The following is a 24,000-nucleotide window of genomic DNA, read 5'->3' on the forward strand; positions in this document are numbered from 1 at the left end:
AGGGGCTGCCCTAGAGTGGTATACAGGGGCTGCCCTAGAGTGGATAGGGGCTGCCCTAGAGTGGTGGATAGGGGCTGCCCTAGAGTGGTAGATAGGGGCTGCCCTAGAGTGGTAGATAGGTGCTGCCCTAGAGTGGTATATAGGGGCTGCCCTAGAGTGGTAGATTGGGGCTGCCCTAGAGTGGTAGATTGGGGCTGCCCTAGAGTGGTAGATCGGGGCTGCCCTAGAGTGGATAGGGGCTACCCTAGAGTGGATAAGGCTGCCCTAGAGTGGTAGATAGGGGGCTAGAGTGGTAGATAGGGGCTGCTCTAGAGTGGTAGATAGGGGCTGCCCTAGAGTGGTAGATAGGGGCTGCCCTAGAGTGGTAGATAGGGGCTGCCCTAGAGTGGTATATAGGGGCTGCCCTAGAGTGGTATATAGGGGCTGCCCTAGAGTGGTAGATAGGGGCTGCCCTAGAGTGGTAGATAGGGGCTGCCCTAGAGTGGATAGGGGCTGCCCTAGAGTGGTGGATAGGGGCTGCCCTAGAGTGGTAGATAGGGGCTGCCCTAGAGTGTAGATAGGGGCTGCCCTAGAGTGGTAGATAGGGGCTGCCCTAGAGTGTAGATATGCCCTAGAGTGGTAGGGGCTGCCCTAGAGTGGTAGATAGGGGCTGCCCTAGAGTGGTAGATAGGGGCTGCCCTAGAGTGGTAGATAGGGGCTGCCCTAGAGTGGTATATAGGGGCTGCCCTAGAGTGGATAAGGCTGCTCTAGAGTGGTATATAGGGGCTGCCCTAGAGTGGTTGATAGGGGCTGCCCTAGAGTGGTAGATAGAGGCTGCCCTAGAGTGGTATATAGGGGCTGCCCTAGAGTGGTAGATAGGGGCTGCCCTAGAGTGGTAGATAGGGGCTGCCCTAGAGTGGTAGATAGGGGCTGCCCTAGAGTGGTAGATAGGGGCTGCCCTAGAGTGGTAGATAGGGGCTGCCCTAGAGTGGTAGATAGGGCTGCCCTAGAGTGGTAGATAGGGGCTGCCCTAGAGTGGATATAGGGGCTGCCCTAGAGTGGTAGATAGGGGCTACCCTAGAGTGGATAGGGGCTGCTCTAGTGGATAGGGGCTGCCCTAGAGTGGTATATAGGGGCTGCCCTAGAGTGGTATAATAGGGGCTGCCCTAGAGTGGTATATAGGGGCTGCCCTAGAGTGGTATATAGGGGCTGCCCTAGAGTGGTATATAGGGGCTGCCCTAGAGTGGTATATAGGGGCTGCCCTAGAGTGGTATATAGGGGCTGCCCTAGAGTGGTATATAGGGGCTGCCCTAGAGTGGTATATAGGGGCTGCCCTAGAGTGGTATATAGGGGCTGCCCTAGAGTGGTATATAGGGGCTGCTCTAGAGTGGTGGATAGGGGCTGCCCTAGAGTGGTAGATAGGGGCTGCCCTAGAGTGGTATATAGGGGCTGCCCTAGAGTGGTAGATAGGGGCTGCCCTAGAGTGGTAGATAGGGACTGCCCTAGAGTGGTAGATAGGGGCTACCCTAGAGTGGATAGGGGCTGCTCTAGAGTGGTGGATAGGGGCTGCCCTAGAGTTGTAGATAGGGGCTGCCCTAGAGTGGTAGATAGGGGCTGCCCTAGAGTGGTAGATAGGGACTGCCCTAGAGTAGATTGGTGAATGTTTTCTTTCTTCTACATAAGTAGTAGAATATTATACACAATTATTGCATCGTGATCGTCCCTGGTGACGATGTACAGTATATCTTTCAGATACATTTCAGACACTTCAAACCATACATCCAATTGATATAATTTTGTCATATCTTATTTGCCATGTATGTGTGAGACACTCTAAGGCCAAATTCAAATAAAAAATTCAATGTTTCATCAAATAATTTGTAAAACCTGTTTTTTACCTACAGGGGTGCTAAAATACAAAATCAAATAGCTTGATGGTCTATGTTATTACTATCTTAAAATATTTCCATATGTTAGGTTATGTTAGGTTAGTAGATAACCTATCATACAAAAACTGATAAGACTGTTAAAACTGCTACTTTAAGGGACTGACAAATTAGCATGAGTAAAGTGCGTCAATGAGGAAAGTTAAATATGGGTTTACATTCTATTTTGATAGCAGGTCTCTGTGACCTTAGAGTTTCAAATACGTTGAAAAGTAGTACATTTCATGTGCAGGCCTAGGTGTACACCTCCTTTAATTAGAAAATGAACTGGAAAGTAATGTTTCAATGTTTTAATTACATTGAAAATCCTTCACATGAGAAGTGGGCTTTGGCTCAACACACATCCTCCAATGGGTTTACTAATAGTTTAGGCTTAATTCCAGGAGAGCGGAGACGACGGTTAAATACATAAGACGACACTTGTTTAAACTTACTGTACCAGCTGTTCCATTGCTGTATGATGTCAGGGAGTCAGGCCTATGTAATAGTGTGACTGTTCCTTCCACAGACTATACAGTGCCTTGCGAAAGTATTCGGCCCCCTTGAACTTTTCAACCTTTTGCCACATTTCAGGCTTCAAACATAAAGATATAAAACTGTATTTTTTTGTGAATAATCAACAACAAGTGGGACACAATCATGAAGTGGAACGACATTTATTGGATATTTCAAACTTGTTTAACAATCAAAAACTGAAAAATTGGGCGTGCAAAATTATTCAGCCCCTTTACTTTCAGTGCAGCAAACTCTCTCCAGAAGTTCAGTGAGGATCTCTGAATGATCCAATGTTGACCTAAATGACTAATGATGATAAATACAATCCACCTGTGTGTAATCAAGTCTCCGTATAAATGCACCTGCACTGTGATAGTCTCAGAGGTCCGTTAGAAGCGCAGAGAGCATCATGAAGAACAAGGAACACACCAGGCAGGTTCGAGATACTGTTGTGAAGAAGTTTAAAGCCGGATGTGGATACAAAAAGATTTCCCAAGCTTTAAACATCCCAAGGAGCACTGTGCAAGTGATAATATTGAAATGGAAGGAGTATCAGACCACTGCAAATCTACCAAGACCTGGCCGCCCCTCTAAACTTTCAGCTCATACAAGGAGAAGACTGATCAGAGATGCAGCCAAGAGGCCCATGATCACTGCAGAGATCTACAGCTGAGGTGGGAGACTCTGTCCATAGGACAACAATCAGTCGTATATTGCAAAAATCTGGCCTTTATGGAAGAGTGGCAAGAAGAAAGCCATTTCTTAAAGATATCCATAAAAAGTGTTGTTTAAAGTTTGCCACAAGCCACCTGGGAGACACACCAAACATGTGGAAGAAGGTGCTCTGGTCAGATGAAACCAAAATCGAACGTTTTGGCGTAAAAGCAACACAGCTCATCACCCTGAACACACCATCCCCACTGTCAAAAATGGTGGTGGCAGCATCATGGTTTGGGTCTGCTTTTCTTCAGCAGGGACAGAGAAGATGGTTAAAATTGATGGGAAGGTGGATGGAGTCAAATACAGGACCATTCTGGAAGAAAACCTGATGGAGTCTGCAAAAGACCTGAGACCGGGACGGAGATTTGTCTTCCAACAAGACAATGATCCAAAACATAAAGCAAAATCTACAATGGAATGGTTCAAAAATAAACATATCCAGGTGTTAGAATGGCCAAGTCAAAGTCCAGACCTGAATCCAATCGAGAATCTGTGGAAAGAACTGAAAACTGCTGTTCAAATGCTCTCCATCCAACCTCACTGAGCTCGAGCTGTTTTGCAAGGAGGAATGGGAAAAAATGTCAGTCTCTCGATGTGCAAAACTGATAGAGACATACCCCAAGGGACTTACAGCTGTAATCGCAGCAAAAGGTGGCGCTACAAAGTATTAACTTAAGGGGGCTGAATAATTTTGCACGCTTAATTTTTCAGTTTTTGATTTGTTAAAAAAGTTTGAAATATCCAATAAATGTCGTTCCACTTCATGATTGTGTCCCACTTGTTGTTGATTCTTCACAAAAAAATACAGTTTTATATCTTTATGTTTGAAGCCTGAAATGTGGCAAAAGGTCGCAAAGTTCAAGGGGGCCGAATACTTTCGCAAGGCACTGTATATCCATAGTTCAATATATGAAACACTATTAGCGTGCACCACTGCTAACTAGCTAGCCATTTCACATCGGCCACATGTATACAGTGGAAGTCGTAAGTTTACATACACTGTCACGTTCTGACCTTTTATTTCCTTTGTTTTGTCATTATTTAGTATGGTCAGGGCGTGAGTTGGGGTGGGCAGTCTATGTTTGTTTTTCTATGATTTGGGGATTTCTATGTTTCGGGCCTAGTATGGTTCTCAATCAGAGGCAAGTGTCATTAGTTGTCTCTGATTGAGAATCATTCTTAGGTAGCCTGGGTTTCACTGTGTGTTTGTGGGTGTTTGTTTCTGTGTCTGTGTTTTCCACCACACGGTACTGTTTTGGGTTTCGTTCGTTCCACGTTTATTGTTTTTGTATTTTTGTATTCAGTTGTGTTCATGTTAAGTATTTCTTATTAAAAGAACCATGGACAATAACCACACCTCATATTGGTCCTCCGATCCTTCTCACCTTACATACACCTTAGCCAAATACATTTAAACTCCGTTTTTCACAATTTCTGACATTTAATCATGGTAAGAAATCCATGTCTTAGGTCTGTTAGGATCACCACTTTATTTTAAGAATGTGAAATGTCAAAATAATAGTAGAGAATTATTTATTTCAGCTTTTATTTCTTTCATCACATTCCCAGTGGGTCAGAAGTTTACATACACTCAATTAGTTGTTGGTAGCGTTGCCTTTAAATTGTTTAACTTGGGTCAAACACTCCGGGTAGCCTTCCACAAGCTTCCCACAATAAGTTGGGTGAATTTTGGTCCATTACTCCTGCCAGAGCTGGTGTCAGGTTTGTAGGCCTCCTTGCTAACACAAGCTTTTTCAGTTCTGCCCACACATGTTCTATAGGATTGAGGTCAGGGCTTTGTGATTGCCACTCCAATACCTTGACTTTGTTGTCCTTAAGCCATTTTACCACAACTTTGGAAGTATGCTTGGGGTCATTGTCCATTTGGAAGACCCATTTGCGACCAAGCTTTAACTTCCTGACTGATGTCTTGAGATGTTGCTTCAATATATACACATTATTTTCCTACCTCATGATGCCATCTATTTTGTGAAGTGCACCAGTCCCTCCTGCAGCAAAGCACCTCCACAACATGCTTCTGCCACCCCCATGCTTCACGGTTGGGATGGTGTTCTTTGGCTTGCAAGCCTCCCCCTTTTTCCTCCAAACATAATGATGGTCATTATGGCCAAACAGTTCTATTTTTGTTTCAACAGACCAGAGGACGTTTCTCCAAAACGTATGATCTTTGTCCCCATGTTCAGTTGCAAACCGTAGTCTGGCTTTTTTATGGCGGTTTTGGAGCAGTGGCTTCTTCCTTGCTGAGCAGCTTTTCAGGTTATGTCGATATAGGACTCGTTTTACTGTGGGTATAGATACTTTTGTACCTGTTTCCTCCAGCTTCTTCACAAGGTCCTTTGCTGTTGTTCTGGGATCGATTTGCACTTGTCGCACCAAAGTACGTTCTTCTCTAGGAGACAGAACGCATCTCCTTCCTGAGCGGTATGATGGCTGCGTGGTCCTGTGGTGTTTATACTTGCATACTATTGTTTGTACAGATGAGCGTGGTACCTTCAGGCATTTAGAAATTGCTCCCAAGGATGAACCAGACTTGTGGAGGTCTACAATTGTTTTATGAGATCTTGGCTGATTTGTTTTTTCTTCTCATGATGTCAAACAAGGAGGCACTGAGTTTGAAGGTAGGCCTTGCAATACATCCACAGGTACACCGCCAATTGACTCAAATGAGGTCAATTAGCCTATCATAAGCTTCTAGAGCCATGACATCATTTTCTGGAATTTTCCAAGCTGTTTAAAAGGCACAGTCAACTTAGTGTATGTAAACTTCTGACCCACTGGAATTGTGATACAGTGAATTATAAGTGAAATAATCTGTCTGTAAACAATTGTTGGAAATATTACTTGTGTCATGCACAAAGTAGATGTCCTAACCGACTTGCCAAAACTATAGTTTGTTAACAAGAAATTTGTGGAGTGGTTGAAAAATGAGTTTTAATGACTCCAACCTGAGTGTATGTAAACTTCCGAGTTCAACTGTATACTGTTCTTTCCACCTCATTCACTTTGATCCAGTCAAGAACAGCCTGTGTGAGATATTGTAGTCTACTAAATTTGAGATCCAACCTGGACTCAGCGGTAGACGTAACATAATATTATATGTTTTGTTTAGTATGGTATGTATTCATTTGTGGATTGTCCATCATCCATTTCGTATGACATGTTACGAATTACAATTGTTATGGCTAATGTTCAACTCTACTAATCGGCCAGAGCGTATGGTGTGCACTCTGAAGGTGAAACGCTCTGGATTTACGAACGGACAATCTGACAGCACTGTTGCAGTCTAGAAAGCTCTGGATAACATAGCAGCCAAACCAGCTCTGTCAGGGCGAGTAATGTTCAGTGGGAGGTTCTCTCTCTCTTAGATGTCTGGAAGTAGCTGGAAAGTTTGTACAGAACGTACGGATCAACCATTAAAGAGACGGGTGGGGCTTAAGAGAATTATGTTGAATGGATGTAGATAAAGAGCACTCTGACAGTACCTCCAAAACATTTAAAGACCATTTTCTCAAAAGTGAGTTTACAAGTTTATCAATGTTCAAAGCTAAATTACTTTCCCATTGTTCCTCAACTGTAGTGTATGATGTACCATTTTGTAGCTCTGAGTCTCTACTTTTATCCAATGTAAAAAACACAATTGAACATTTTGCAACATAAGACCTATTTGAGCCGGTCGGTCACATTTATCGGTTTATACACACACAAAACAATAACGGTTCTAAATAGTACAAGATAGGGGTTATTTGGCTTGTAACCATAGTGGAACCCTTTTTGGTGCTATATAGAACCCTTTTTTTGATTGTTCTATAAAGTACCATGCTCTCAAGGTTCTAAATTGAACCTGGATGGTTGAACCCGTTCCAAAGGTTCTATAAAGAACCATTAATAAAAGGTTCTATATAGTACCAAAGAAATGGTTCAGCTATGGTTACAACACTATTTTATGGTTCTTTATGGAACCTTTATGGAGAATGATTCTATTAAGAACCTTTCTCAAATTGAAAGGTTCTTTGTAGATATTTTTAAAGGACCGTAGAGGGTATTTTATTGTGGTCAGCCATATTATATTGTTGCAGTTCCATAGGTGTTATTATTGTGTTAATTGACAAGTTCAATCAAGCGAGCTACCTCTGGAATAGCTGGGCGTCCCCGAGGAGAGAATTGAGAACCACTGACTGATTTAGTCAACTGTTCATAAATTGACAGAAGGCCACATGTGAGTCTTTGACAAGACACAGTCACCGGCCATAGTATATATATATATAACATGTCATCTTCCTCTTCTTCGTGTGGTTTTCCTGCAGACTAGATGCGTTGTTGCATATTGCTGCCTTTCACAGTTTGGAAAGTGCATTACATTTGTAAAAAGGATAAGGATAATTACACCACCATCTAGGTAAACGTTCATGAAAATGGTTTGTTCCCTACAGACAGAGAGTAATGTGGCCATGTTGTGTTATATAAAGACAGACAGGCATCGAGACATTCAGTTACTGTTCGATGAACGTTAGAATGGCTAAAACAAGTGCCCTAAGCGACGTTGAGCGTGGTATGATCGTCGTTGCCAGGCTCGCCGGATCCAGTATCTCCGAAACGGTCACCTTCCTGTTTGTTTTCCCACGCACGACAGTGTCCATGGTTTACCGAGAATGGTGCGACAAACAAAAAACATCCAATCAGCAGCAGTCGTGTGGGTTAAAAAAGCTTGTTGTGGAGAGAGGTCGAAGGAGATGACAAGAATCGTTCAAGCTAATAGGTGGGCCACAAACAGACAAATAACGGCACAGTGCAACAGGGGTGTGCAGAACGGCATCTCGTAACGCACAACTCGTCCATCCTTGTCACGGATTGGCTACTGCAGCAGACGACAACACCATGTTCCACTCCTATCAGCTAAAAACAAGAAGAAGCTGCTCCAGTGGGCACAAGATCACCAACACTGGACAATTGAGGAGAGGAAAAACATTGCCTGGTCTGGCCAATCCCGGCTCCTGTTGCTGCCTGGTGTCAATGGTACAGGCTGGTGGCAGTGGTCTAATGGTGTGGTGAATGTTTTCCTGGCATACGTTTGGTCCCTTGATACCAACTGAGCTCTGAACTGTCCTGGATGCAAAATATGGGTGTGCCAAATAAACTATATCACTATTCCTAACACACCTCATCACCCCTTCCCAAAAAGGAAAAAGAAAAAGCATCTAACCCTAAATCAAATCAAATTGATTTCATATGATTTTGATTTGATCTAACCCTACAGTATATACAGTATATACTACTATCCCCATCCCACTACTTTGGCCCCAACAGATTCTACACCAGGTCATTGGGCTGGGAGGCTGGAACCCCTTCTCTCAAAACCCCCGTAGTTCTTCTGCACTAAAATCTCTGATACCCAAAAAACGTATCTGCGGCTCCTCCTTCCAATTCAATCTCCTGGGATTTCCTTTCGGTCTGTGCGGTACAAATGCCTAGAAGCCAACCTTACGAAAGCACAAACTGTCCAGGTCACTCTGTACTGGCCTACTACTCACAGGGATCCTCTCAGGCTCCGTCACCCTTAGTCCACCATCCTCTACTTTCCTCACTGTCTCAGCATGACACTTCCTGGACTGCTCTCACCATGGAAACTGCAACCTGTCTCTTTCAGCATGACACTTCCTGGACTGCTCTCACCATGGAAACTGCAACCTGTCTCTTTCAGCATGACACTTCCTGGACTGCTCTCACCATAGAAACTTCAACCTGTCTCACTGTCTCAGCATGACACTTCCTGCACTGCTCTCACCATAGAAACTTCAACCTGTCTCACTGTCTCAGCATGACACTTCCTGCACTGCTCTCACCATAGAAACTTCAACCTGTCTCACTGTCTCAGCATGACACTTCCTGGACTGCTCTCACCATGGAAACTGCAACCTGTCTCACTGTTTCAGCAGGACACTTCCTGGACTGCTCTCACCATGGAAACCTCCACCTATCTCACTGTCTCAGCATGACACTTCCTGGACTGCTCTCACCATGGAAACTGCAACCTGTCTCACTCTCAGCATGACACTTCCTGGACTGCTCTCACCATGGAAACCTCCACCTGTCTCACTGTTTCAGCAGGACATTTCCTGGACTGCTCTCACCATGGAAACCTCCACCTATCTCACTGTCTCAGCATGACACTTCCTGGACTGCTCTCACCATGGATACCTCCACCTGTCTCACTGTCTCAGCATGACACTTCCTGGACTGCTCTCACCATGGAAACCTCCACCTGTCTCACTGTCTCAGCATGACACTTCCTGCACTGCTCTCACCATGGAAACTTCAACCTGTTTCACTCGCACAGGACAGTTTTGATCCAACATGGCCACCGCCACAGTTGATACACTCCACTTATTGCCCTGAAACAACACAATATTTTGTCCCATGCCGTCCTGCACACTTCTCACACCTCGGAATCTCCCTCCTATATACTGCTGCAACATGACAAATAAACTTGCCACCTGAAACACTGTAGTGGGTTCGGGATAAATTATGTACCCTAACATGACATTATCCCACAAACACTCTACATCAAAACTCAGGAGGACAAATACGGTCTCCTCAGTCTCACACCCGCCACCGGGTCAGCATTGCACCAAACGGCGAGTATCACAGACACCCGGGATCCACAACTTCAGTTGATCCACCTTAACCTGACCCCAGTTACCACTCCTTCCAGCGGCTCTCTGCCCCAGAGAGCAAAGCAGGAGACCACTTTTGTCCAGAGACTCGAAAACGCGCAGCGCCCTCTCCCTCTGACCAGGGAGAGGGCACTCAACCTCTGACCAGGGAGAGGGCACTCAACCTCTGACCAGGGAGAGGGCACTCAACCTCTGACCAGGGAGAGGGCACTCAACATCTGACCAGGGAGAGGGCACTCAACCTCTGGATACGCTGAACAAATCGACAGAACCCAACTCCTTTACCCAGCCTGATACCACAAACGGATTGGCCAAAAGGCATGGATCTTTCTCCAGGAATCATACTCCCACTGGGTCAGAATCATCTCGGGCATATTCCTGACCAATGGGGTGGTGCTCGGAAGCTTTCACCTCACCTGATGACACAGCTTCTTTCTCCTCACTATTGTCAGGATCAAAGTTCACTACCAGCCTTCAGGTGCGTAACTTGCACAACGCAGCCAGTTCGGGTTTGCACCTTGCTTCTTCTCACCATCCTCGCTCTTCCTCACCCTGTCCTCCGACATGATGAACTCCATCTCTCAGTTTCGAGCTGCCTTCTGCCGCCATTCTCCCTCATTCGCTCGCTCATCCACACATTGTTCCCGGAACAACTTTTACCATTTTTCACGAGAGTTTTGTTCCTCAGTCAAGTTTTCAACTATAAAATGTAGGCTGCTGACGAGCCCGATAAGGCTGCTCATAATAATGTCTGGAACGGAGTGAGTGGAATGGAAGCAAACTCATGGAAACCAAGTGCTTTATGTATTCAATACCATTCAACTCCACTCCACCCTTTACCACAAGCCCACCCCAACCTGCTATGACGTAATATCATAACACAACACATCAGATAAACTGTAATGACACTCTCACTCACAGATGCACAAAACGAGCTGTGTAAACCACACACCCCAAAATATTCAAATGAGCCTCCTCCTCCTACATTTTATATTATCTCCTATATTACCTCTTGAAGAGCTCCAAGGGTTCTTTGAATCATTATGGTTCCACATAGAACCACCCCCCTTCCCAAAGAACCCTTGAGGAACCCTTGTTTTGTTGTGTAGCCTGGAGGCTCTGGTAACTCAATACTCAATACAACTCACAAGAAGAAAGGACAAAGGGATCTGTCAGATACTACCCACATTGAACTACGCACAAAGCATTGCCACTGTAACCTATGCAGAGTATACATAGACATTTATATACATCTATAAACAGAAAGACCCCACACAGACAGTTAGTGTAAATAGGTATGTAGTGACCTGTAGTGAGACGGCAGGCTGTGGTTTTGTGGTTGAGGATGTTTATCAAGCTACCCCCTGGACAGAGAGAGGGCGATGCCCATTGAGAATATGAGGAAACTAACAACTTCGTCCCCATACTGTTCTGTACAGAAATACAGGAAGGAAACCTCTAAGAAACACGCCATAACCATAACAGCGCTCGCTCACCCACGCATGATGGTCCTCTGGTTACCACGGCAACGCACATTTATAACACACACGGCCGTAGATGCATGCACGCGAACACGCCCAAACACACACACACAACAGCAGTATCTAATCTAACTGAACTTTAACATAGAGAGAGAGGGAGGTTGAAATAGCTGAGATTCTATAAATAACAGATTGTTTCAGTAAAATGTTATCAGATAGGTGGAGACTGTTAGGGAAACAGCCAGTGTGTGTGTGTGTGTGTGTGTGTGTGTGTGTGTGTGTGTGTGTGTGTGTGTGTGTGTGTGTGTGTGTGTGTGTGTGTGTGTGTGTGTGTGTGTGTGTGTGTGTGTGTGTGTGTGTGTGTGTGTGTGTGTGTGTGTGTGTGTGTGTATGGACTGTGCATTTATTTTGCTTCATTTCCCATTTACATGAGGAAAGAACAGGAAATAAGGCCTGGTGATTGTCCCTCAGAGGCTGGTTTCACATGACCACAACTACAATAATAACTTACATTTTTAAGCTGGATGACCGCTAATGCTGTGTCTATTTCTGTGCAAAGGTATGAAAAGGAAGCATTTCCCTCCAATGAAATTTGACAGAAAATAAACCTCTCATCGCTTTCATCTCTCTATAATATCACCCTCCTGTCATCTCTCTATAATATCACCCTCCTGTCATCTCTCTATAATATCACCCTCCTGTCATCTCTCTATAATATCACCCTCCTGTCATCTCTCTATAATATCACCCTCATCTCTCTATAATATCACCCTCCTGTCATCTCTCTATAATATCTCATCTCTCTATAATATCACCCTCATCTCTCTCATCTCTCTATAATATCACATCTCATCTCTGTAATATCACCCTCCTGTCTCTATAATATCACCCTCATCTCATCTCTCTATAATATCACCCTCATCATCTCATCTCATAATATCACCCTCCTGTCATCTCTCTATAATATCACCCTCATCTCATCTCTCTGTAATATCACCCTCCTATAATATCACCCTCCTGTCATCATCTCTATAATATCACCTCATCTCTCTATAATATCACCCTCATCTCATCTCTCTATAATATCTCATCTCTCTATAATATCACCCTCCTGTCATCTCTCTATAATATCACCCTCATCTCTCTATAATATCACCCTCATCTCTCTATAATATCACCCTCATCTCTCTATAATATCACCCTCATCTCTCCCTCATCTCTCTATAATATCACCCCCTATAATATCACCCTCTCATCTCTCTATAATATCACCCTCCTCTCTCTATAATATCACCCTCATCTCTCTATAATATCACCCTCCTGTCATCTCTCTATAATATCACCCTCCTGTCATCTCTCTATAATATCACCCTCCTCTCTCTATAATATCACCCTCCTCATCTCTCTATAATATCACCCTCCTGTCATCTCTCTATAATATCACCCTCTCATCCTCTATAATATCTCTGTCATCTCTCTATAATATCACCCTCCTGTCATCTCTCTATAATATCACCCTCATCTCTCTATAATATCACCCTCATCTCTCTATAATATCACCCTCATCTCTCTATAATATCACCCTCATCTCTCTATAATATCATCTCTCTATAATATCCCTCATCTCTCTATAATATCACCCTCATCTCTCTATAATATCACCCTCCTCATCTCTCTATAATATCACCCTCATCTCATCTCTCTATAATATCACCCTCATCTCTCTATAATATCACCCTCATCTCATCTCTATAATATCACCCTCATCTCATCTCTCTATAATATCACCCTCATCTCTCTATAATATCACCCTCCTGTCATCTCTCTATAATATCACCCTCATCTCTCTATAATATCACCCTCATCTCATCTCTCTATAATATCACCCTCATCTCTCTATAATATCACCGTCATCTCTCTGTAATATCACTGTCATCTCTCTATAATATCACCCTCATGTCATCTCTCTATAATATCACCCTCATCTCTCTATAATATCACCCTCCTGTCATCTCTCTATAATCATCACCGTCATCTCTCTGTAATATCACCCTCCTCTCATCTATATAACCCTTATTTTACCTGGTAACTTGACAGAGAACACGTTCTCATTTACAGCAATGACCTGGGGAATAGTTACATGGGAGAGGAGGGGGGCTGAATGAGCCAATTGTAAACTTGGGATGAATAGGAGACCATGATGGTATGAGGGCCAGATTGGGAATTTAGCCAGGACACCGGGGTTAACAACCCAACTCTTACGATAAGGTCAGGATACCCATTTAACGTCCCATTCGAAAGACAGATATGGTTATTCTCCAGACCTGACAAACAGACAACACATTAGGGGAATCAACTCAACGATAAAATTATTATATAAGGGAAATAACAATTGAAAGTGCCATGCTTTTGGCTCTCTGACAGACACTGCTTCAGAAGAGGATGTAGCCAAACATGACTGCCCTGGAGTGGTTTGTCTTTTACCATTAACACGTTAACCAAAGAGGCCTTCGTCCGTCTAAACGGAGACAGAAGAAGGAGGTAAAGGAGCAACTTGTATTTCTGCTCGTGATTATAGGGTTTTCATTTGAGATGTTTACTCATGGCCAAGTGCAGACCACTGTGACCATCTGCCCCAATACCCACACACACACACACACACGCACGCACGCACGAACACACACACACGCACGCACGCACGCAGTAACACACAGTAATATAGAGAAACCATGATTTGACACATGCATGCTGGGAATGTCATTGATCTGCCTTAATATAGCTACTGTCATTCACAACACATTCACTTGCTAAGGCACTGACTGAACAGCTTTACTCATATGGACTGAGTAGGTGGAGTCATGACAAAACTATATGTCTACATTCTAAACAGTCTATAACCTCCCATTCTAAATACAGTCTACATCCTCCCATTCTAAATGGTCTACATCCTCCCATTCTAAATAGTCTACATCCTCCCATTCTGAATAGTCTACATCCTCCCAATCTAAACAGTCTACATCCTACCATTCTAAATAGTCTACATCTTCCCATTCTGAATAGTCTACATCCTCCCATTCTAAATGGTCTACATCCTCCCAATCTAAACGGTCTACATCCTCCCAATCTAAATAGTCTACATCTTCCCATTCTAAATAGTCTACATCCTCCCATTCTAAATAGTCTACATCCTCCCAATCTAAACAGTCTACATCCTCCCAATCTAAACAGTCTACATCTTCCCATTCTGAATAGTCTACATCCTCCCAATCTAAATAGTCTACATCTTCCCATTCTGAATAGTCTACATCCTCCCAATCTGAATAGTCTACATCCTCCCAATCTAAACAGTCTACATCCTCCCAATCTAAACAGTCTACATCCTCCCAATCTAAACAGTCTACATCCTCCCATTCTAAACAGTCTACATCCTCCCATTCTGAATAGTCTACATCCTCCCATTCTGAATAGTCTACATCTTCCCATTCTAAATAGTCTACATCTTCCCATTCTAAATAGTCTACATCCTCCCATTCTAAATAGTCTACATCTTCCCATTCTAAATAGTCTACATCCTCCCATTCTAAATAGTCTACATCCTCCCAATCTAAACAGTCTACATCCTCCCATTCTAAACAGTCTACATCCTCCCATTCTGAATAGTCTACATCCTCCCATTCTAAATAGTCTACATCCTCCCATTCTAAATAGTCTACATCTTCCCATTCTAAATAGTCTACATCTTCCCATTCTAAATAGTCTACATCCTCCCATTCTAAATAGTCTACATCCTCCCATTCTAAATAGTCTACATCTTCCCATTCTAAATAGTCTACATCCTCCCATTCTAAATGGTCTACATCCTCCCATTCTAAATAGTCTACATCTTCCCATTCTAAATAGTCTACATCTTCCCATTCTAAATAGTCTACATCTTCCCATTCTAAATAGTCTACATCATCCCATTCTAAATAGTCTACATCCTCCCATTCTAAATAGTCTACATCCTCCCAATCTAAACAGTCTACATCCTCCCATTCTAAACAGTCTACATCCTCCCATTCTGAATAGTCTACATCCTCCCATTCTAAATAGTCTACATCCTCCCATTCTAAATAGTCTACATCTTCCCATTCTAAATAGTCTACATCTTCCCATTCTAAATAGTCTACATCCTCCCATTCTAAATAGTCTACATCCTCCCATTCTAAATAGTCTACATCTTCCCATTCTAAATAGTCTACATCCTCCCATTCTAAATGGTCTACATCCTCCCATTCTAAATAGTCTACATCCTCCCATTCTAAATGGTCTACATTCTCCCATGATGCCTATTTTACTTCTCCTCAAATTATAACCAGCATCTGTAAACTCAGAACCTGAACTTCATTCATGTATTCTCTCTCCCTCTCTGAGAGCTGCCAGCAGAGCAGGAAAATAACCTCCCCCAGGAGGTCTCCCATTTCTTTTCACACCATCATATAATTACTTCACGTTTCCCCCTGAGTTCATTTAAGGTCAGTAAATTAATACTTTCCCTGTCCTGTTCTTAACAGAGGAAAGTACTGCAGTGCTTTCTCTGTCTCTGTGTTTCTCTGTCTCTGTGTGTCTCTGTGTTTCTCTGTCTCTGTGTGTCTCTGTGTTTCTCTGTGTTTCTCTGTCTCTGTGTTTCTCTGTGTTTCTCTGTCTCTGTGTGTCTCTGTGTTTCTCTGTGTTTCTCTGTCTCTGTGTGTCTCTGTGTTTCTCTGTCTCTGTGTGTCTCTGTTTCTCTGTGTTTCTCTGTCTCTGTGTGTCTCTGTGTTTCTCTGTGTGTCTCTGTGTGTCTCTGTGTTCCTCTGTCTCTGTGTTCCCCTTAACCAACATTGTGTCTCATTGGCATTGTTATGTAACAGTAGGACATTGAACATTCCATTGACATTGTTATGTAACAGTAGGACATTGAACATTCCATTGACATTGTTATGTAACAGTAGGACATTGAACATTCCATTGACATTGTTATGTAACAGTAGGACATTGAACATTCCATTGACATTGTTATGTAACAGTAGGACATTGTTCCCATTGTTATGTAACAGTAGGACATTAATTCCATTGACATTGTTATGTAACAGTCATTGAACATTCCATTGACATTGTTATGTAACAGTAGGACATTGAACATTCCATTGACATTGTTATGTAACAGTAGGACATTGAACATTCCATTGACATTGTTATGTAACAGTAGGACATTGAACATTCCATTGACATTGTTATGTAACAGTAGGACATTCAACATTCCATTGACATTGTTATGTAACAGTAGGACATTGAACATTCCATTGACATTGTTATGTAACAGTAGGACATTCCATTGACATTGTTATGTAACAGTAGGACATTGAACATTCCATTGTCATTGAGTTTCACTCATACCAACTGTCAACATCTGTGTATTAATATGAACCAACCTACCTTAGGCAATACATGTACATTGCCTTCAGAAAGTATTCTTGTATGCCCATGTGGGCTGGGCACCGGTAGGTCTATAACACTATAAATCAATCATTCCTACCCTTTAACTTATTACACATGTTGTTGCCTTATAGCCTGAAATCAAAACGGATAAAAATATAGAAAATATCACTCATCTACACACAATACCCCATAATGACCAAGGGAAAACATGTTTTTACACATTTTTACAAATGTATCGACAATTAAATACAGACATATCTCATTTCAATAAGTATTCACACCACTGAGTCAATACTTTGTAGAAGCCCCTTCCTTAACGATTCAAATGATTTTAATTCTGTACAGGCTTTTTACAGAGATGAGGTGGTCATTCAAAAATCATGCTAAACATTATTATTGCACACAGAGTGAGTCCATGCAAACTATTATGTGACTTGTTAAGCAAATGTTTACTCCTGAACATGTTTAGGCTTTCCCATAACAAAGGGGTTGAACACTTATTGACACAAGACAATTCAGCTTTTCATGTTTTATTCATTTGATTTTATGGGGTATTGTGTCAGAGACAAACAATCTCAATTGAACCCATTTTAAATTCAGGCTGTAACACAACAAAATGTGTAAACAGTCAAGAGGTGTGAATCCTTTGTGAAGGCCCTGTATATCAGTCTCCTTACCGTTGCTGGAGGTGTTGACATAGTAGCGTCGCCCCTGTGGTGACATGTAGCACTTCCAGTGTTGAGGGAGAGGCTCTCCTACGTCCTCAACCGGCAGTGAGGTCATAGACGCAGTTTTCTGTCAAAACAGATAAAGACGTAAATGAACATAAAGGACTTTCAGCTTTCACACAAGTTTTTATTTTATTTACATTTACATTTACATTTAAGTCATTTAGCAGACGCTCTTATCCAGAGCGACTTACAAATTGGTGCATTCACCTTATGACATCCAGTGGAACAGTCACTTTACAATAGTGCATCTAAATCTCACAATGACATCATTGGCGGAAATACTGTGGTATATTTAAGCAATAAGGCCCGAGGAGTTGTGGTATATGGCCAATATACCACGGCTAAGGGATGTGTCCAGGATCTCCACGTTGCGTCATGCGTAATAACAGCCCTTAGCCGTGGTATTTTGGCCATATACCACAAACCCCCGTGGTGCCTTATTGCTATTATAAACTGGTGTAATTAGAGCAGTAAAAATAAATGTTTTGTTATACCTGTGGTATACGGTCTGATATACCACGGCTGTCAGCCAATCGACATTCAGGGCTCAAACCACCAAGTTTATAATGCAATACTAAGAACAACAAACAACTACAGCCAGTCTGCTATTGGCCAGGCATGATAGAACTGATTGGAGGTGCATGTACACACATAAGTCCGCCTACATTTTAAATAATTTATTTGAATCCTCCAATCAAATTTACAGAAAAAAGATCCAAACATTTCAAAGGTCCCTGTATGTCAGTCCAGGGTACAGAAAGCACCTCCTCCTCCAAACAGCCAGGTTGCCAACGACAGCTGAAACAGAGCAGTACCTAGCCAATTGATTTGCCCTAGTTTTTGTCAGGCCCACAATCTGGAGGCCACGCACTGGAAGCCTGTGTACATGGCTGAGACTGCCAAATATCAGAGCCACCAGCTTGCACCTCCAGCAGAGGCTGTCCAAGCGTGCCACAGGGGCTGGTATTTAAGCAGCTTCTCTGCAAAAGTCTTCTACATGTAGCCATCCAATGAGCAGCCCACTTCCAAAAATTAGCACCTCCCCCCTGCCCCCCCACACACAACAACAATATCTGGGGTATTTGGCACACAGGAAAACACATCATTATCAACATCAAACCAGCTTCCCCTTCACACAAGAATGTTTATGCATGTGTGCTGTTGGTGAGACTACTTGCCTCACCTTGCTGACTATTAGGTCTACAAGGAGGTCACGTCTAGCACTGTACAAATCCCTGTATGAACAGACGCCATTTAAAACAGCGGCAATAGATTACATTTGACACACACACACACACACACACACACACACAAAAGTCACTGTATAGCCAACTCTGGCCAGATGCTACTGATTAAAACACCATGGCTCAGCATAAGGTCAAAACCATTGTAACATGTTATTGTGCTTAGGAAAACTGCCTGAAATTCCTTAACGATTACTCTCTGTTATTGGAGAGGTTGCCAAGTTGCTCAAGCGCCTTTAAGAGATAAGTTTTAGTGGGAAACTTATCCAGACACCGGGGTGATTCAGGAGAGTTCTACGTTACGGTCTTTACGTCACTGCATGTCTACAGAGGGACAAAGGGAGGCTTGAGACATCTATTGTAATTCTTCACTTTTACATACATCTATGTAATCATCCCCTAAGCCAACACCTACTTTGGCCACCTTTCCTTCCAGTTCTCTGCTGCCAATGACTGGAACGAATTGCAAAAATTTGCTTGGAGACTTATGTCTCCCTCGCTAACTTGAAGCGTCGGCTGTCAGAGAGGCTTACCGATCGCTGCAGCTGTACACAGCCCATCTGTAAATAGCCCATCCAAACAACTACTGACCTCATCCCCATATTTATCATCCCCTACCTCATCCCCATATTTATCATCCCCTACCTCATCCCCATATTTATCATCCCCTACCTCATCCCCATATTTATCATCCCCTACCTCATCCCCATATTTATCATCCCCTACCTCATCCCCATATTTATCATCCCCTACCTCATCCCCATATTTATCATCCCCTACCTCATCCCCATATTTATTTTCTGCTCTTTTACACACCAGTATTTCTACTTGTACATCCTCATCTGCACATATATCACTCCAGTGTAAATTGCTAAATTGTAATTACATTGCCACTTTTGGCCTATTTATTGCCTTACCTCCTTACTTCATTTGCACACACTGTATACAGATTGTTCTATTGTGTTATTGACTGTACGTTTGTTTATCCCATGTGTAACTCTGTGTTGTTGTCTGTGTCACACTGCTTTGCTTTATCTTGGCCAGGTCGCAGTTGTAAATGAGGACTTGTTCTCAACTGGCCTACCTGGTTAAATAAAGGTGAAATAAAAATAAAAAAAAGATTATGCTTCGCTAAATATGGTGTGTTGGTTGGTGATGGTTAGTTGGTTGGTGATGGTTGGTTGGTGACGGTTGGTGATGGTTGGTTGGTTGGCTGAAGTAAAAGCCTGCACACCCCTCCCACCCTCCAGGTTTCAAGGCTGATGACCACTGAATGAGACAAGTAACAGGCAATGCATGCAACTTGAGTCGTAAATATTTGACCAGTCATAATTCCATCAGGTCGGAGTGCTAGACATGTGTGATGAAACATGTTACATCATCACCACCGTTATGCAGACGCAAACACAGCCTATTGTTTATGATTCAATAGACAGCTTGCTCTTCATTTTTCAGTTATGAAAGGGATGAGTCAGCATTCTTGAATGTTAAAATGAGACGGGAGGAACAGAGGCTAACATGAATGAATCACAGAAAATGTCCCTAAGAGAACATTTTAACATCAACACAGACACATCACCACATTCCATCACTAATGCTACTAGTGCTACTCAGTCATTAACGATGACATCAATGTGCCGGATTAACTTCTATCATTCAATCAATGCTTTCCTGCAAAAGAGAGGAGAGGAGAGGAGAGGAGAGGAGAGGAGAGGAGAGGAGAGGAGAGGAGAGGAGAGGAGAGGAGAGGAGAGGAGAGGAGAGGAGAGGAGAGGAGAGGAGAGGAGAGGAGAGGAGAGGAGAGGGTTCATCTATAGTTCTGGGAAGACAACTCATTTCTGAGTAGCCTAAGTATATTTTGTGTTTCGATAAGTTGTTGTTGTTCATATAGTCTGTCTAGAGCAACTCTAGTTAAGCGCTGTCCCTTTACCTAGTGGCCTACTTAATCAGTGCTGTTTAAACTGCTGAATGCTCAGTACTTGTGGCTATGAAGTGTTGAATCATTGACTTGGACTGGTGTCAGTAGGTCAATTTGTGTAGCAGCCACCTGATAATTGGTGGGTGTGTCTGTTGGAGGGGTACGTGTACTTACCTGTCCTCTCTGAGTATTTACAGAGACCCCCTAGACACCCAGTCTCAGTGCTCATGGACAGTTCTGGACAGTTACGTATTGTCCCTCTTCCTAGTGCTATTAGTGTTAGTACTTCAGTCTCCCTACGTTTTCTCAGCGACGTCTTTGTTTTTGCCACCAAAACAAAGACGGTTCTGCCGAGTAGTTCCTGACGGGTTATTCAAGGAAAGAATGACAGTAAGTCTCTCACTTTAGTATCTTACCTAGTTATTTTCAGATGATCTCATTATACTCCTTTGTAGCTTTGTCACCCAAGTGTGTGTTCGTTACTCTCCCTGTAGGCACTCACCCAGGCTGTCACAACTGGTCATGACTGGGTGTCCCATAGGGCGTCCCATAGGGCGGCGCACAATTCGGCCCAGCGTCGTCCAGGTTGGGGAAGGATTTGGCTGTTTTATTTTTTACTTGGCTCATCTCGCTCCAGCGACTCGGTCGTCAGTTGAACGGTGTTTCCTCCGACACGTCGGTGCAGCTGGCTTACCGGGTTAAGAGGGCGGGTGTTAAGGATCACGCTTTGGCGGGTCATGTGTCAAGGACGCAAGACTCAACCTTCACCTCTCCCCCAAGCCCTTTGGTTTCAGCGATGAGACAAGATTGTAATTGGATATGACACAATTGGGGAGAATTAAAAAATAATAATAAAGCAATTGTGGTGTTAATGTTTCACAACAGAAAGAAGAAGACATGGGATGTGTGGCTGGGGGGGGTGGTAGTCAGCATTACATCATTAAAGAGCCACCAAAGGAAAAAGGAGTCCCTCCTTCGATTTCCAAAGTCACGTTTTGGTCTTCTCAGTAAGGTGATACCAGACGCGTTAACACAGAGGAAGACAGATGGCAGTGGGCTGTACTCAGTCAGGACGCTGATTCCTTGGTTCACTGAGTGAATTTGTCATTGAACTACACCAGTCAGTAATTATCAATGTTCAATGAGGGTGAGGGCTCTGTGACCCGAGCTCAACCATTTAATAATTACTTATGTGTTGGACCAATTAGGTCTGAGCTATTTCAATGTGCTATTTCAATGTGAAATATCAAACAAGGCCATACAACATAGAAGAATTTCTACCCTCGTCACGCCCTGATCTGTTTCACCTGTCCTTGTGCTTGTCTCCACCCCTCTCCAGGTGTCCTCCATCTTCCCCATTATCTCCTGTGTATTTATACCTGTGTTTTCTGTCTGTCTGTTGCCAGTTTGCACTTGGGTCTTACCTTGATTCCTGATAGTACGAACTCGACATGACTGACCCAGCAGACTTGGACCAGCTCCGCAACACCATCTCCTCCCAAGGAGCCACAATTGGTAGACACGAGGAGATGCTTCGTGGTCTGATGGCATGGCCGAACGTCACAACCTAAAGCATTGGACGCTTTGCGAGAGCAATTCTGTGGGTTGCCTACGAGGCAGCCTACCATGACTGTAACCTCCCAGCCCCTCAGTAACCCAGCTGGTAGCAGGGCTGTCACACCGGTTTCACGGGAACCACGTTTACCTCCCCAAGAGGGCTACAACGGAGATTCCAGAAACTGCCGGGATTTTCTCTCCCAGTGCTCCGTCGTTTTCGAGCTGCAGCCTTCTTCATTCCCCTTAGATTGCTTGATGATAGCGTACATTTTATGCTGATGTCTGGGAGGGCTCTCGTCTGGGCCACAGAGGTGTGGGAGCAACAATATGCCGTCTGCCTCAGTCTGGAGGTATTCGTGGTGGAGGTGAGCAGTTTTGAGGCGCTGGTGTCCGATGTCCGGGAGAGAGACTGCCCGGAAGTTCATCCAGCTTCAGCAGGGCTCCCTCAGTGTGGCAGACTATTACTCCAGGTTCAACAGGGCTCCCTCAGTGTGGCAGACTATTACTCCAGGTTCAGCAGGGCTCCCTCAGTGTGGCAGACTATTACTCCAGGTTCAGCAGGGCTCCCTCAGTGTGGCAGATTATTACTCCAGGTTCAGCAGGGCTCCCTCGGTGTGGCAGACTATTACTCCAACTTCGGCAGGGCTCCCTCAGTGTGGCAGACTATTACTCCAGGTTCAGCAGGGCTCCCTCAGTGTGGCAGACTATTACTCCAACTTCAGCAGGGCTCCCTCAGTGTGGCAGACTATGCGGTGGAGTTCCGCACGCTGTCAGCGGAGGGTACCTGGAACACGGAAGCGCTGTTCGACACGTTCCTGCATGGGTTATTGGCGGTGGTAAAGGATGAACTTACTACCGATGGATCTTGACTCACTCATCGCCTTCCAGATCGATGGACAGTTATGGGAGCGTAGGAGGGAGAAGAGGTCTGATTGCAGTCCCAATCGTTCACTCAAGGATCCCACCTAGCATCTGATGAACTCCGGAAGTCCCAGAGAGGATCCAAGCTTACTCGAGTTCCTCCAAGTGCCTCCGAAGACTGCCGAGTTGCCTCTTCCCGAGCCGATGCAGCTCGGCAGGGCTAGGCTGCCTCTAGCCGAACGCATACGCAGACTGAATACCCAGAGTTGTCTGTATTGCAGTACTGTCGGTCATTATGTGTCTACCTGTCCCTTCAAGAGATGCAGCTCATTCGTTGGAGTGAGTACTCTGGTGGGTCTGAAAGATCATTGTTATTTTCCCCTTACTCACCCCCCCCTCTCCATGCCACCCTGCTGTGGGTCGACCAGTCCAACTCACTCCAGGTACTCATCGACTCGGGGGCCGATGTGAGTCTCATGGATGTTACCGTGGCATCCGAGCTGGGCATCCCCACTCGACCCCTCTCCATTCCAATGGGTGTTAGAATGTTGGACGGGCGTTCTATAGGCCGGGTCACCCACCAGACCACCCCAGTCAACCTATGAGTGTCAGGGAACCACAGCGAGATGATCCAATTCCTGCTGTTTGAGTCTCAGCAGGTTCCCGTGGTATTGGGATTCTCTTGGCTCCAGCGACACAATCCCTCCATTGACTAGGCTACTGGTTCCATCGTCGGCTGGAGCCCGTTCTACCACACTCATTGCCTGAAGTCAGATCTGCCTGTCCTGGGACGTCTTCCTGGGGGCTTGGAAATTGAACCGGATCGCTCTGTAGAGTACCAGAACCTCCAGGGAGTGGTTCACTTTGCTTCCGCAGCAATGACCGGTATCCAAGAATGTCAAGCCTGAGGCCCTGGCAC

The 24,000-nt window shown here is 44.1% G+C and overlaps 1 protein-coding gene across 2 annotated transcripts in view; it reads right to left on the reverse strand.

The window, feature by feature from the left end:
* Positions 1 to 24,000, reverse strand: part of LOC124047538 (growth arrest-specific protein 7-like) — a 111,385-nt gene that overhangs the window by 66,645 nt on the left and 20,740 nt on the right. For both annotated transcript variants that reach the window (XM_046367849.1, XM_046367847.1), the window contains exon 2: positions 17,448 to 17,565. In XM_046367849.1, coding sequence (XP_046223805.1) covers positions 17,448 to 17,565 — 118 coding nt within the window. The remainder of the gene's footprint in view (positions 1 to 17,447; positions 17,566 to 24,000) is intronic.

The sequence above is a fragment of the Oncorhynchus gorbuscha genome, linkage group LG11, assembly GCF_021184085.1.
Source record: "Oncorhynchus gorbuscha isolate QuinsamMale2020 ecotype Even-year linkage group LG11, OgorEven_v1.0, whole genome shotgun sequence".
Classification (NCBI taxonomy): Eukaryota; Metazoa; Chordata; class Actinopteri; order Salmoniformes; family Salmonidae; genus Oncorhynchus; species Oncorhynchus gorbuscha.